Here is a 14,584-nt window from a genome sequence, read left to right on the forward strand (position 1 = left end):
GCCCAATTATTGGCGCAATATCAAAATCCCTGAACATGGTGGTTTTAATTATAGTTTTAACTTATATAAGTATGACTTATTAGCGATATGTGTATATAGACATTAGCGATAAGTGTTTCATATGAAATGTCTGGTCGAGTCAGACAGTAAGTCATTCGACAGGAAACTCCCACATATGTGTAACGGATGATGACACCAAAAATGGATAGATGATGAAATGCAGGTGTACAATAATCACACATTACCACAAAGCAGCTTTATAGAAGTCTGAACCCTTGATGAGTGAGATCAAGACTTGAGGGGGGGTGGGGGGGGGATTCCCTCATGAGGGCAAAAGAACCACAAAGGAACATGAGCAAAGGGTGATGTTGAATATTTGGATTTGGATAATTAGAGATTAACAGTCCTACAGGTATAGACATCGAGTATTGAAGGTGAGTTTTGATGTACAAGACACTGCCTTGAAATGAGCGCCTGTCAGAATGTGCATCAAACTTGACCTTTACAGCAAACTGATGCTACAGAATGAATAAAGAAAACAATTCCAATATCATTTTTTGGAAACATATTTATTAAAATATTATCGTTGTCCTAATACAATAGATGCAATATATTGCAAAATATATATATTATTCAAATTACTAATATAAATGCAAAGACTGAAAGGGTATCAAAACAATTACAAATTTGCAGAAAATAATTTTTCATGATCAAGACGCCAAAAATAACTGCTGCTTCCTCGACTGGCCTCCAATAGGTATTGAAAAAAAGAGCTTTTTTTTTTATCATCTGCAAGTGGTAAATGTCTTCTTATTACAAAATAAAGCCAAATAAATAAGCACATTCATGAGCTAATATATACATAACACTGTACATCACTGTAAATCTCAAAACTATCTATCTGGTATGTGTTGTATTCCAGCAATATTATAAAAGTGTCAGGTTATAAAAAAAAAGAATGCTTTAATCTAGAGTCTTTGTACTTTATGTATAAACCCCAATGATGATGTAATGCATCAAAAACAAGGGCACAAAACTCCCCCAAAGCACCCCAAAGGTACATGGATTTCAGTGGCACCCACATGACCTGACTACCATATTGCGGTATTTTTTCAGAATTACATTTGAGCTGTCATCAAAGTAGAGCACGGAGATGGCGTTCAGCTTGGTTGGAGCGCAGCACGGCTTTGGCACGTTATCAGGAAACATGAGATGGACCTGAATGGAAGACAAACGGACAAAATATCAGTTTTTGCAGCAACTTTAGTGAATAGACACGAAGTGACGTTGATATCAGGCTGAATTCCCTGAAATTTGACACAATATTCACCAGAGTTTGCACAATCGCATGATTCGTCGCATTCATATGTGCATTGAGTGGAAACGAGCATTCTCCGTCGCAGTAAAATGCAGCGTATCCCTCGGGTGCGATTATCCAGTCCTTGAGGAGAAACAGAGGATGAAAAGAAAACCGGTACGTTAAAAAGAGGAACGCGTCATTAACGATCTTTGTATCGTCGCGAATTTGCGATCTGATGGATCCTGGATGACGCGTACCTGCCATCCCAATTCACGAAAGCTGACATAAAGCTCGTGCTTCTTGCAGGCTTGCTTCTGTTCGCTGATGTTTTGATCTAGATAGAGGCAAAACCCACCATCAGTGTTCAAACACAAGCATAGTCATTTACGTCTTGTTTAGTCTATTCCTGCATGGGTGGGCCCGGTGGACAACCCTCATGAGCACTTCTTCTCTATAGTGTGTGTATAGTGAATATAAAGCTGCTCGAAGGTAGTGTCTGAAATAATGACGTTAAGCAAGACTCGTCTCGGTTCCCTGAGGATTTGAAGTGTGTGACGTTTAAATCCATATTTCATGCCTAAGTTTTAGGTTTCATATAATATAATATAATGTTATGTTGTATTATACTATACCTGTACTCCTGGAAGTCGGTGAGGTTTTTGGTTGACTTCTGCCTTTGTTTCTGCTCGGGTTCTTCCTCTTCCCCCCTGTGGCCCTTACAGAGCGCAGCAACACTTCGCTGGCTTTGAAAAATGCCACAAGAAATGGCTGCTTGGATTGCGGCCCACTCCTGCCGATGATCCCGGCTGATTTCATGTTGATGCTTCGACCTATACAGTTAAACGCCGAACACGTATTAAAGTGTCAAAAAGAGGGTGGAGCTATATATTTTTTTTAATTTAGCAACAATAATCATATCTTTATACTTAAATAGGCCGACATTTGCAATGTGTGTCGGTTTTTATGAACAATGGCTTTGTGCCATGTGCTGTTTATCCAGATGCAATAATAACCATTTAACACGAAACAGAAACGTTTGGCAACGTAGCAACTTTTTGTTAAAAAAAAAAGCTAAAATGCAGTTCATTCATTAACGACTGAATAATAAAATGATAATAAATATGTTCACAATAAACATCATTACATGACACTTCTGCTTTAACCTAATTTTATTATTTAAACCACATAGCAAGTAAATGCTTCAGTGCTCGACAAGTTCCCTGGTTTGGCTGCTTGGAAAAAACAACTGTGAGGTTATGAGTGGTAATTAATTTAATACATTGTAATAAGCAAGTTAGCTCGTTAAGGCAGGGGTCCCCAGATTACATTTTGGAACGGCCCTCTGAAGAATGGCAGAGAATTTCGATTTATTAATATCATTATCGGTATTTGACATAAAGGTCGACTTTCAAATAAAAACTTCCCTTAGTTATTAAATTAGCATAATTCTGTGTTAGATTCACTCACTAACCAACAGAATGGTACGTAAATGCTAATGTTTTGATTTCAGAAAAAAAAGAAAAAACGTCATTATGATAGAAGTACTGCTCTATTAATAGGTCATTTATCGCTTGAAAACTGACGCTCATTTGTCTGAACGGTGCAGAAAAAAAATAATAAACTAATCCAGCATTAGGAGGCGAAATAAATACATTCAAAATCATAATAACATCTCCAAAATAATACCAATAGTCACTCTGTTACAGACTGATCCGACCCCCCCAAGACAAATTATGAAGAATATAAGAATTTTGGGGACCCCTGATTTAAGTGAATTGAAATTAGGTTAAGAAATATTGACATATAAGTATTATCTCTGTATGTGTCTCTTGACATGTTTAACCACAAACTGACTGCAAATAGAAAGTCGGATTACGGCTTTCTTTTTATTAAAATGTGTTCATGACTCGATGTGGTCTTGGTCGATGTGTGTAGTGCAGCAGGTGGTGTGAATGTTACAGTACAGAGATCCTACACGCTCACATAACATTAAGTTTAAACATGGTTAATAAATATTAGCAATTTGTCTTCTGGTTGTCAAAAGCTACTAATAAATAATAAATAGTCCAGACATGACATCGTCTGATCCTAAAAGCCTTTTTTTTTTAGATTGTCTACAAATAAGGTCATTGTGTAATTTCCTTACCATCCATGGTCTCCACACAGAGCTGAAGGCCCATGTTCTGCTGCGGGTTAAGTACCCAGTGGTTACTGGTGGCTGTGATGTCAAACACCAGCCATCCTCCATCTGAGGCACGGATTTTCTTTGAATCGAGCAAAAACGTCTCTGCGTCCCTGAATAACAAATTTGGAGCACAGCTGTGAGAGCAGGTCCTGTAAACTGTGGTCATAAAAAGGTCCGACTTATTCAATAACCAAATGCAAGCTTCAATATGAATCTGTTCCAGACATTCCTTTGTCATCTTGGCATCAACATCACGGAACGGCAATTCCAGTTAATCTAATTGTCTGATGTTCCAAAACAGTGTGTGGGCCACACACCGTGAGAAGACACCAAAAACAAAGCTGATCAGAGGCAGTGACGAGCCCAGACATGCCCCCCCTGAACCCGCAGAACCCCCCCCCCCCACACACACACACACACACACACACACAGTTTTGTTCAAATTGCACATCACACAGTTCTTCTTATGCTTTGCTCCTTTTGACCCCGTCCTTTAATATGAACATCTTAATCCATGATGTTTAGTCATACTGAAATATTTCCCGATATAATTCCCTCGTCTTGGTCCAACTTCATTGTCAATCTTTCATTGTTTACACATTTTTAAGAAGCAACCACGAAGAACTCATATTTCTATTTGCATGATTTCAGTTCAGATATTAAAAACTAAATGCTGAATTGTGAAACTTGAAGGCTCATCCATAAAAGCAGTACAACCTGGTGGTAGACCTTCAATGACCACCTTCTCCAGATTCCTGAAGCCACTTATCTCTCTGGTGCATTCACGCCGGATTGGTGTGGTGTAGACCGTGTCTAAGTTGTAGCCATATATGACTAAAGATAAGATTTTTCCCTGAGCATTACTGTAAAAGGAACAGGTGGGTCAGCTGGCACTCTGTATGGATGTGGCTCTTCTCTCTTGGAGGTCTTTATTAGAAGCAGATGGCCCTGTTTGGGGAAACAAGCAGCCTGACAAAGTGCTAGGGATATATCAAAAGCGATAACCGAACGGGCTTCCGAGACTTCGTGAGTAGGGGAAACTTGCAAATGGCCTGTTAATGGAAACCTTTGATCTCTGGCTTTTTATCGGAGAACATGGTGAGAGCAAGACAGCGCAGGGTCTGCACTGAAGGCCAACTAATAACCCAATCTCACAACGTGCTCCGGGCCTTCCCCCCCTTTTTTCGCCTAAAACAAAGAAACATAAAAGTACTCGGCCGGGGAGTTTGCCGCAGGCCTCGAGCGACTCTGAGCCCAGAGATTAGATAAAGTACATAAGCGCAGCCGCTCTTGAGTAATGTTTCAGAATTGAATCGTCCTCCACGTGCCTGTTACTTATGACCATGTTTCCTTCAGTCTGCTGCCATGCGTCAGCGTTTATAGGAAAATCTACAAATGGAATCATTTCCTGTTAAATACGACACAATGTAAACCTTTTATGTGTAAAAACAGCTCCTATAAAATATGTACAATTGACTCATACTGGAAAAATCATAATTTATATTGTGTAGCATTTGTAGGTGTGTATAAGAAGAAAAAAATGAATAAATCTTCAAAAAAAAAAGTGCCAAAAAAAAAAAAAACCCTCCATGTAAAATAGTACTGTACTTTAAAAAAAAAATAAAAACAGTACTGAATAATGAAAATGTGATAAAGGATATAAATATGAACATATTCTATAATAAATATAATTATATAATTAATAAGTATTAAATAAAATGTCGTGAAAATAAGTAGCATCAGTGATTCGCCTCTAGAGGCCGCTCTCGTAAAAACAGCGGAACCCTGAAGCCGGAAAAACTATCTGTATGGATTTTTTCTGTTAGCCATCGATCCAGCAATCAACCATCGGTGCCGATTAATTGATCGACCTCTAGATCTGATTACGACAGCAGTAGTAGAAACATAAAAACAGAAGGCGATAAATCATTCTAGCTGTAAAAAATCTTTTAAGCAGAATTTTTATACGAAGGAATTTTATTGCATTGGTCAGATTTGAGATTTAACTAAAGAGTATGTGAATCGCTTGCTTTTTCCTCTCACTGTTCTTTTCCAGAAAAAGTGGCGAAACAGTATATTAGCAGACACGTGTGGGCAAAGACAAGTCATTATTTCAATGGTGACAAATTACGCTCTTAAAACTTCCTGAAACATGCTGTTTAATCACCACTAGAGAAGACTCCAGACAGACTCCAGGCACACACACTAGTGTAAACAGGATGTCCTTTTATTTTCTGCCTGGTTGCCTACCCAAGTGTTTTACAGAGCAGCCACGGTCTTAAAAGTCCCATGGAAAAATGTAACCTCGAATGGTTAGAAAATTAATCCAGGCAGTGTTGTCAGATGACCATGATGACAAGGGCTGGGAATGGAATTGGAAATGGACTTTCTGCATCCTGTTTCTGTTCTCAAGAAAGAAATAAAAATGTTTTATGGCTGAAATCTGATGGCAAGTTACCATAACACGATCATCTGTGCCCCAGAAAGCTTGACCTAGTAAAGCTAAAGACTGTACAATACATTACATTATGTTTGTAATACACGTGTGTGTGTGTGTGTGTGTGTGTGTGTGTGTGTGTGTGTGTTGTACTTGCCTGTTTTGATATTCCTTTATCACCTGATATATCGAGACCTTCAGCGTGATGTTTTCGTATCTCCCATGACTGTGATCTTTATAGATGCGAAACTCTGCCGCTGTTACGGCCTCCCCATCCGGAATTTGAGTTAGGTCAAACCGGAACTCTTTATAATGTCTCCTTTGGTGGGAAAAATCCCTGTCTCGCTCCACTGTATTAAAAAAAAAGAGAGAGCAACGGAAAAGTGTTGGAAAATCGGTACAGAATTCCAGTCTCTTTAGATCCAGAGGTCTCGTCTAGACGGATACAAGGTTTTCTTCTTCTTTTAAATGCATATCGGTTTTTTTTTCAAATATCCAAATTTTAGATGAAGGAAATGAAAAAAAAAACTTTAATCTCATTAAATGAGTTCAGGAGCAGAGGTAAGGTTTTTAATGCTGGGCCTCTGCTGTGAGCGTTCGCTATTCTTTCAGTATGATGAACGATCTGGCAGTTAAGCAAAACAGGCCTTCACTAATGACACTCTGCCCTTCAGCGCAGACAAATCCGAAAGATAAAGTGTTTTGTTCTCGTCGACAGACTGACAATATGAACATATTTCACATATTTTAAGCTCACACATGTTTACTTTTTCACTGTCGTGTTTAAAGGGCGCACACATTCCGACGTTCAGATGCGGAAAAGAGATTTCTGGTTTTTTTTTTAATACTCATAACACTGAAACAGTATAAAAGTTCAGCCAGTGACACAACAACTTCCTGCTTTTCTAGATTTCTAGATTTTATGAACTTCGAAATATCTTTGAATCTAAACAGCCAGATGTTTACATCTCGGTACACTTTTAGACGTGTTTGCTATCGCATGTAAAAGCAGTGAAATCATCCATTAAGCTTTACACAAGGCCTAAAATAAGAGTGCAAAGTGATAACTAAGGAGACGGCGTTGAAGCTCCGGAGTGTCAGTGATATAACGCAGCGGCGCTTCGCTGATAATTTATCTACAGCGAAAGTCTACGGCTACTTAACAGCAAGAGGTCAGAGGGCAGGTCCGAGTCAGAGCAGCTGCTCAGGCTCAACTTTAAGCCTGGCCTGCTAATTAGGAACAGAGTTCAAGGCTTGTCAAGACACAGACATCACTGGTTTAATTCACAGGGATTCGTTTAAAACACTGACCCTGTAAAGCAGTTCTTTTTCACATAGTTAAATATCATCATGTGTCCACGCTGCATATGATTCGAAGTTAGGATTCGCTTTTACTGGACTGTTCACTTGGGGGTTAAAGATCTCAAGAGGTTCAAGAGCTTTATTCAAAATCATGAAATATTTTGTAATATCCCGTCACAAAGTTTTCATAGTGTGTTTTAGTAGTGAAGGGTCTCCTGCCAGAACCGCTCCGAAATCTCCTTTTACCTCCATGATTTAATATTTCTCATAAATCCTTTTATAAGGGTACGTCCAAATATAAGTAAGTACTAAATAAACTGTTGGTAATACGTCAGTGAAGTGATGTTTATGGAGACCTGCAGCTCGGAATTGCTGCACTTTGGGTCAGAAATGAGAAGACCTGCTCTTTCGACGTGAACTGTGCGCATGCCTCGTGATTCTAAGTGAAAACACATGTACAGTCATTGTGATGGCTTTCCCTGTGGGCTACCTGAAACGGAAACGTTTGCAAAAGGTCAGCCAGAAATGTAATCTGCTTTTCTTTTCTTTTTTTTCCCCCCCGTTCCCATGTCAAAAATCTCGGATATTATTTCTGACAATTTAACAACTTTTAAGAAGGGTAACTAGAAAAAAAAACAAGGCATGCTCCGAAAAGCTGAAGTTTAGTAATCCAAGCTCGCGATTAAAAATGAGACGCAACACGCTCGCACGCATTTCACGACCAAAACTCCCGTGTCCTCTCTTCAACAACAGGAAATAATTAAGGGGAAATCATCTGCAGGTCAAAAACATTGAGTTGATAAGTTTGCATGGGCTTCTCTGTGAGAGAGGGGGGTCACGGCTACTGAAGCATTATGGCCTTAATCATGCGTGTCGCAGTGACTCAAAACACGCAACATTCCAGAAAGCAGGATTTTAATCAGGAATATTTAAAACAACACTTTTGCGTGTCCTAGGGAATTTATTTAATGCTTCCTGCCCCCCCATACGCCTGCCTCCCACCTCACCGCATTCCATACCATAAGTACGCATCGTACGTCCAACTGAATTTGCACCCACACACACACACACACACACACACACACACTGCAGGAACTTTACAAATGATCTGATATAATAACACTCTTTAGACGCCAGTGTCTTTTCCTTCTCTAACCTGTAATTGTCTCCGAGTTTCCAGAGTCTGTGCCTACGTTCTATTTTATCTGGTTTATGGAGATTTAAATGGCATGCTGCAGAGAGTTGAAGCTACATGTTGCAAATGAAAGGGTGTCAAAAAAAGCAAGAATAGACGCCGCTTTAACTGTCGCGTTTAGAGTCGGATCTATAAATGGACTTCCCATTTCGCACGTGTGATAAAGCAGAGAAAATTCCAACAGGGTTATTTATTAAACCTTAATGTGATTTTAGTCGAATTTTAGTAATTGTTCTCCTTTTTTTTTTTTTATTATTCCTGTTTTTCTTTAATTCAATCGTGTGCATTAAACATCTGGACTTTGTGTGTTTTTATTGTGTGTAACTTCTTCTTCTTTAAAGACCGGAACAAAATTATTTATCTACAGGGAATTTTGTTAATTATAGGCGACATAGAGAATATAAATATTAATATATTGTTGGTTAGATGTCGCAAAATTATACGTGAGGTCTGAGAATTATAGGCAGCAGATTTGTGGTTTATTTTTATTTTATTAAAATGTATGGAAATTACATCCCACCATTATTATTTGTTATTGAGTATGAACAGTTATTTCCTTATTCAGTGTGTGACTACAAATAATGTCGTGCTCTGTTGAGGGAAAGTTCTAGGGAGGAGAAAAAAACACTTAATGGTGGCAATAAATGAGCAAAATATTATTGTACAGTATTTTTTTGAAGAGTCTGGTTATATTTTTTAAAAATAAATCCAGGCTCAGTGGAATTTATTACGGTTAAAAGGGGTTTCTAGAAGCAAACTCTGGAGAACTGGAAAGTTCTGAGGGGTCTAAAAAGTTCTCCACCACACTGGGTAAATCCAAAAAAATAAACCATGTGTTAAAATAGTACTAGTAATAGTGAAGTATTGTGTGGTTTGCCTCACACCCCCCCCCCCCCCACCCCCAACCCCTTTTCTTTATTTTCTTTTTTTTTTTACCCCCAAGGAAAATTTTAGTAAAACAGGCTGTGAACAAAGTTCTGTTTGTAAAGATGGAACATTTTTCATGTTGATGTGTATTGTGTTGTTACGCGTAATATTAATGGCACTCTGTATGTTTTTAAATGGGAACCACTGGATGAACAAATCATGTTATAACTCGTTATTATGCTCTATAATAGACTGGGATTATTGAAGTTTGCCCCCCTGAGCATCTCCCCCAAAAACACATCCACAAATAGTAACGGTTTAAAAGCATGATCTTCCTTTGGGAAACGGATACCTACCGAGGTTCACAAAGCTCATGACCATGTCGGCATCGTTCAGAAAGTTTGCGTCGTGTGAAGTGGCCAGAGGTGGACTCTGACTTGTCCAGGTCACAGGCGCGCGTGAGTATCCGTACGGAGCGGTGTGCTGCGGGCTTTTGCGCGAGTTCCGCAGCGAGTTTGCGCTCATCGCCTTGGCTGCGTACTCGAGCAGCGCGTCCTCCTCCTCCTCCGCTTCCTCGGTCGTCATGGCGTTGTACAGATCGAGCATGAACATGGGTGCTGAGGATGCCTGCTTCGCCGGAGAGAAGGGTTTCGGCCGATGGGGCAAACCCAGGATGGAGAGGATCTCCCTTTGGATTTCTCTGCGCTCGTGGTTCCTCAAGCGTCTGTAAACGAAGCTCGAGTGGACATGGTTGTCCCCTAAAGCGCACCAGACGCTCTGAAACAAACCCACGACGCTCCAGACGAGCGCGAGGGCCGCCCCGTCGCAAAGCCTTAAGACCTTCATCGCTGCGATCTCACGACCCTGTTTCTTCACCACGCGCGTCTCGGGCTCTCGAGCTCCATGACAGTGCGTGTACCGTTCATAATACTAACACATGAAACAACAGGCCTGATAAGGGCTCAGGATTGTGGAAGAAAATTTGCACCTCTGATTGTCGGCTCGTCCCAAAAAACCAGGTCCTTTTGTCGTGTGAAGGTTCACATGACGCGTGAACTTCTGAGCCTTGTCTTCAACTCCTTTGATGTTCCTGATACACACACACACACACCGAAGAATGAAAAAAAAACCCGGGAAAAAAAGAACTTACATATTTCACTTTCAGGTTTGTGGACGTAGGGGGTCTGGGGACGATGCGCAAAAAGCGCAAGACGGCTGCGACGGAGACCACGGAGTCGCAGGACTGAGAAGTAGTCAGTGCTCGCTGCTGGAGCTCCGGCGAGAGAAGTGAAGCCGAGACCTGTGTGTGTGTGTGTGTGTGTGTGTGTGTGTGAGAGAGAGAGAGAGAGAGAGAGAGAGAGAGAGAGAGAGAGAGAGAGAGAGAGAGAGAGAGAAGTTTAGACCGGGTAGTCCGTCCCACACACAGGATCTGGGTTCTCCTCTAGCGGTCGCATGAAGTCTCGTTGAAAACGCTTCAGCGTGAAATTAGAGACATTTGATATCTGACACCCGCAGTGATCATGCACAGGAGAACAACGTCGTCCTCAGGTTGAGGTTTAGTTCATGCACGTACGTTCCAGTCTGTGTGATTAGAATCATGCTTGATTTTTATCCCAAAAAAATGCAGACTATGAACATGAAGACACCACCCAAAGATTATGGAGGTCCTTTTCTGATCTTGCTGAGGTGGCACCTTCCATTATAAACCTTGTGTATGGATTAAACTCGGCTATATGACCAATGGTTTGTGGTTTGATTTGCCCAAACCGGTGCCACATTGCTACAGTGGTCTATAGAATGTCTTTGTTTGCTGTACAATTGTTCTTCAGTGAGACTAAAGGGCCGAGCCCAAACATGTTCCAGCATGATCAGGTTGGTGTTGGAGAACTCGAGTGGTCTTTGCAGAGCCCTGACCTTATCTGGAACGCCTGGCCTTACTAACGCTCTTGTGGTTGAACGGGCAAATCCCCATAACAATGCTCCGAAATCTAGCGGAACGCCTTCCCAGAAGAGTGGATCTTATTATAACAGGAAATGGGGAGGGTGAATCTGGAATGGGAAGTTTAGCAAACACAAAGATGAGATGGTCAGGTGTTCACAAACATTTGGCGATATGGTGTATTTTAGGACATCAGGTAAACTGGGGCTGTTGAACTTGGGGGTATTGATTTCTGCCAAGAGTTTAGTGTTATTCTAAAATTAATTTATTAATACTTTATGAATTAAATATAAAATGGAATCTTTCAGTGGTGGGTTTTTCTGTATATTATTCCTTATTCTGTGAGAATTGAATAATTTTGGTGGAAACTATTGAACATTTTAAACCCTGATTAGTGATTAGTGTTAGTGCTGTAAACACTGATCATTCAATATAAAAATAATAGAAAATAATGATACTATAATATGGTGATGATAAAGTTGGAGGTCCTGTTATAGAAATCTGATTTTTTACAATAAATTAAAAGATTTTATGTCCATGTACAAGTAATAAGTGTAATGCTTTTTCAGAAAATTATAAAAAAAAAAAAAAAAAAAAAAAAGGTAAATATCCAACAGCTTGACGATTTCAGAACTGAGTCATATGTTGGAGCATGTGTTTTATTTTAAGGTTTTATTTATAAAGCTTAAATGTGTGTTAGCTTTAAATGTGCTCGGATCTCAATAACAACCCCCCCCCCCCCCCCCCGCCCCTTGAGGCATCGTTTCTTTGACAAGTCTTATTAAACATTTTCTATATGTTATTGTTCTGTATGTTGCGCTCAGCCAATTCTCAGACAATACAAACCCCTATGAGCATAACACCTGTTCTTCTGCTGGAGATTCTTATGTTTTTCTTTTCCACCGTATTACAACCAGAAATTTTATTAAACCAGGATTGTGGCCGGAAGCTGCACAAATATCAGATTCATTTTACAAATTTTCATTACTGCATGAAGAAAAAGCAGTAGATGTTTTTATCTTTCGTTTGGTTCGCAAGTTTTGTTTTTGTATTTGTTTGTTTAACACTCAATGTCAGACTTAATATACAATGAAACAATACAATGGTAGAAAATGGTACACGGAACACGGTAGTGTTCAGTTTAAAATGATGAAAAATTCTATCTATTGTCTGAAACTTCAGGAAGCAGGTTAGCTGGTTGGTGTCCAGTTGCAATGAACAACATCTGAAATCTGTGGTACTTATCAGTAGCTGTAATTGCAATCACATTGAAGTGAAGTACAGCTGTGGAGACTGGCAGAGCGCCGAGCCATGACTCTCCCAGTACACACCACACCACACCACACCAGGGATATGCCAGATAACTGTGAAGGTTCCTTCCGAGTTCCTTGCCAGTTTGGATGAGCAAACTTGTACAGAGTCTTCTCCCCTTCAACTCACGTTATTTGTATCATTTGATCATTTTCTGCATCTTAACCCCCCTCTATAAAAGTCTTCTCTTGCCAACTGGAGTCTTCGTGATGGTTGATATAATCTAAACACTGTGTTTGCTAGTAAGTACTAAGCAGTGTGGTATTCTTAGATTGTGTCACATAAGAGCATGGGGGTGCAGGATGTGGACAATTGCACTGCAGTATGGCTGGCCAACAGAAGGATCTTGGAGATCTGGTCTAGTTTTTAGATGCACAACAGGCCAAAACTTGCAATGATGGATTGTATTCTGGGCAAGTTCCACGATTTTTTTTTTTTTTGGTTTAAATGTGGTCAGATCTTCTGGATATTCCAAGGATAAGATTCTAGAAGATCATCATCACCAACTTGCTGGAAATGATACTCGAATAAGCTTAGAAAATATTGTTCTTCTGAAGATACCACATGATTGTGCTCATTATCTCTGTCAGACTTGTTTCCTTTTGCCTCTTTCTCTTCCAGGTGAAATACCAGACTGCAGATTGTGGTGTCCTTTGCTAAGGGAATCATCAGCTTTGAACTTACCAAGCCATCCAGTATGTACATCAGTTGTTATGTGGAATGGTATCCAAAAATTTGGTGCTCTGCAATTTAATATGGTGCTGATAATTCAGACAGCAAACCATCAATTTACTGAAGTGCCTTCATTGCCCTTTCACACACACGCCTGCAGTAAAAAAGAAAGAAAAATTATTCAATACAAGAAAACGTTTTTTTTCCTGTTCTGTCTCCAGGAAGTTGCAGCTCTACCTCTGCCATGTTAATCTACAGTATATTTTATGTGACTTTAAAGACGTGCTCAAGAAACAGTTTAGTGATTGTTATCAATCTACATTTAAAATATTGGTCACAAATTATTGGTCACTTTCAGCGCATCCACTAATTATTTTATATAAATAAATAGTTTTGTGCAAATATGTTACAAACGTTGCATCGTGATCCAAATGCCAACTTGTATCTGATGCACAATTTTTTAAATCGATGCATCACATTGTTGACTTTTAATGCCGATGCACCGATGCTTGTGACAAACTGCGAACTAATTGTCTTCAGAAGTTAAATACTCAGTCATATGGAGTTTCAATATAAACATTCTTTACAGTTCCCAAAGTGTTGAAAATGTATACTTAAGCAAACTTTAAACGATTATGAATACTAAGCACCAATCAAAGCAGGTCCAGGACAAAGTATCAAGTTGGTTATTAGAAGTGTCTTAAACTTTGAACATCATATTTGAATTGTTAATATGCTGCTACAATCTCGGTGCTTTACTGAGTGGATGGTGTTCTCATAGTGATGAAGATCTTAGATGTGCTTTTCCAAACTCCAGTGGGATTTTCGTTGGTTCTCTATTCATAAATAAAGCCCAGTTTTGTTTTTTTATTTGAATGTTGTACAAAGGAAATGTGTAGGTCAGTAATAGTCTGTATAACGTCATGGTATTAGATTCAGTATGAACGTTCAGGTAAAAACATTTTAAAATGTGGAACAGTGTCAGATAATGAAAGCGAGAAGCAGAAGCAATGCAGGTTCATTTATTAAAGTTCAAACATACAAGAACAAACAAAACTAATACGACAAGAAAGCAACAAGCAAAATAAGTTAGGAAACAACTAATTATGGGAGAAACCTAAGGGGGGAGATTTAAATATATTTGCTAATCAGGGACGACCAGTGGCAACAGCTGTGAGCAACCAGTCACATGTGACATGCAGGTGTTAATGGGTGACATATTTCTGTAGCTCCATCAGACTCCTACTTGGAAGCAGACCAAAGATGTCTGACTGTTGAAGAAACTCTTTAAACCTCCTCTCTTATTTTAAGAAAGCTGTAAATGTCCTCATAGGAAGCAGGTAATTACATCACTGCCCCATGACGTGGATCACCAT

General features: G+C 39.5%; 1 protein-coding gene across 1 annotated transcript; it reads right to left on the reverse strand.

Moving 5' to 3' along the window:
- Window positions 1-553: 553 nt before the first annotated feature.
- bmp5 (bone morphogenetic protein 5) lies at window positions 554-10,592 on the reverse strand. The gene is made up of 7 exons (XM_083540635.1): window positions 9,643-10,592; window positions 6,080-6,272; window positions 3,447-3,595; window positions 1,933-2,130; window positions 1,558-1,634; window positions 1,331-1,441; window positions 554-1,218 (listed from the first exon to the last, which is right to left on the reverse strand). The coding sequence occupies exons 1-7, from the start codon at window positions 10,130-10,132 to the stop codon at window positions 1,069-1,071; spliced, it is 1,368 nt and encodes a 455-aa protein (XP_083396761.1). The 5' UTR covers window positions 10,133-10,592; the 3' UTR covers window positions 554-1,068.
- Between the last annotated feature and the right edge of the window lie 3,992 nt (window positions 10,593-14,584).

Source organism: Silurus aristotelis (assembly GCF_946808225.1).
Source record: "Silurus aristotelis genome assembly, chromosome: 4".
Taxonomy (NCBI): Eukaryota; Metazoa; Chordata; class Actinopteri; order Siluriformes; family Siluridae; genus Silurus; species Silurus aristotelis.